The sequence below is a fragment of the Papaver somniferum genome, chromosome 9, assembly GCF_003573695.1.
Source record: "Papaver somniferum cultivar HN1 chromosome 9, ASM357369v1, whole genome shotgun sequence".
Taxonomy (NCBI): domain Eukaryota; kingdom Viridiplantae; phylum Streptophyta; class Magnoliopsida; order Ranunculales; family Papaveraceae; genus Papaver; species Papaver somniferum.
In genome coordinates, this window is record NC_039366.1 from 69,960,338 (window position 1) to 69,961,794 (window position 1,457).

Sequence of the window (1,457 nt, forward strand, 5' to 3'; positions counted from 1 at the left end):
CATAGATTTATTTTTTTTATCTCTCATACAATTTTACAAAAATTTGTATATGCATATTTGTTTAGTATGCTAGTCTTGTTTAAAAAAAAAAAATCCCCAATATATGATATGTACTGTTTACAATATCTCCATATTTTTGCTTGTAAATGCCATATCAATGTCATAAGTGTTATCACTTTTTGTAATGTATGTATGTTTTGCTTTGTAAACCTTGATAACTTTGTTGATATTTGATTGTTGACTGGGTCACCAATAAAAACCATAAAGAGATTTGGTTTCCCAATCCATAAAAAAACTTGATTTACGGGAGTATAATATCAGAATGGGTCATACTAATGTCCGAAAGGCACAATGAAGTTCTAGAAAATAACAATGCTAGAGCCCCAGGGAAGAAGAAAATTCCTGAGGCTAACTATGGCAACGATAACAAGCGAAAACACCCCAAAGAAAAGAGGGTTAAAAATGTTGATTCATATTCTCATGCTCCATACTCACGTGGGGATAACAACCCACGTGGAAGAGGACAAAAGGGTCATCGTGGAAGGGGCCATTGGCGTGGAGGCCATTCAAATACCTGGTCTAGAGATGTTACTTCTGGACCTAGTGGTAGGGGCAACACTGTTGAAAACACACATAAGAACCCCACACCTGAGAAGGTGAAGAATGGCAATGCACCTTGTTACACGTGTGGAATATCCGGACATTGGTACCAGCAATGCAAGGCTAGTGCCAAGGTAGCAACCAGCTACAAAAAGTGCCGGGAATCTATAGATCAAGAAGCTCACTATGTGGAAGAACGTGATCATGCCCCAGGTGTCAACTTCACTATTTCAGACTTCCAGGGCAACAAGAAACATGCCCTTATGGAAACACTTGACTTTGATTGATTGTTATTTTTTAGTTATCCTTTGATCCTAAAAATTTGTTTATTTTCTTGCTTTGTGGTTTAGCAGATTTGGTTTAAATATTTCTTTTGACGACTTAAATTATGTTAGGTAGTCTTAAATTATCATTTTTTTGTTGTAAATTAATGGTTTTTAATTTTTATGGGTACTTATTATGCTTTGGATTTAATTTTTACTGTGATAATCTATTGCATGATTGAATTATGTGACCGAATTCTCTGAAGCATCATTTACTTGTAGGAATGTCATCCTCAGAAGAGATTGAGTGCATAGCTGATAGTGGCACCACACACACTATTTTAAGAAATAGGAAATTATTTGTTAACTTAATTCCTTATAAATCCTCTTTGACTACGATGATTGGATCATTACAAGTGATCATTGGGCGAGGTAATGCTCAATTTTTGTTGCCAAATGGCACAATGTTTAAATTCACAGAAGCTCTATATGCACCAAGAGCTAACCGTACCTTGTTTAGCTTCAAATATATCCGTGCAAATGGTTATCACTTGGAAACTCACTGTGAAAATTGAATTGAATATATAAATATTA

The 1,457-nt window shown here is 35.1% G+C and overlaps 1 protein-coding gene across 1 annotated transcript; it reads left to right on the forward strand.

The window, feature by feature from the left end:
- Nucleotides 1-335: 335 nt before the first annotated feature.
- Nucleotides 336-887, forward strand: LOC113312109. The gene has a single exon (XM_026560868.1). The coding sequence runs from the start codon at nt 336-338 to the stop codon at nt 885-887; it is 552 nt and encodes a 183-aa protein (XP_026416653.1).
- The last annotated feature ends 570 nt before the right edge of the window (nt 888-1,457 follow it).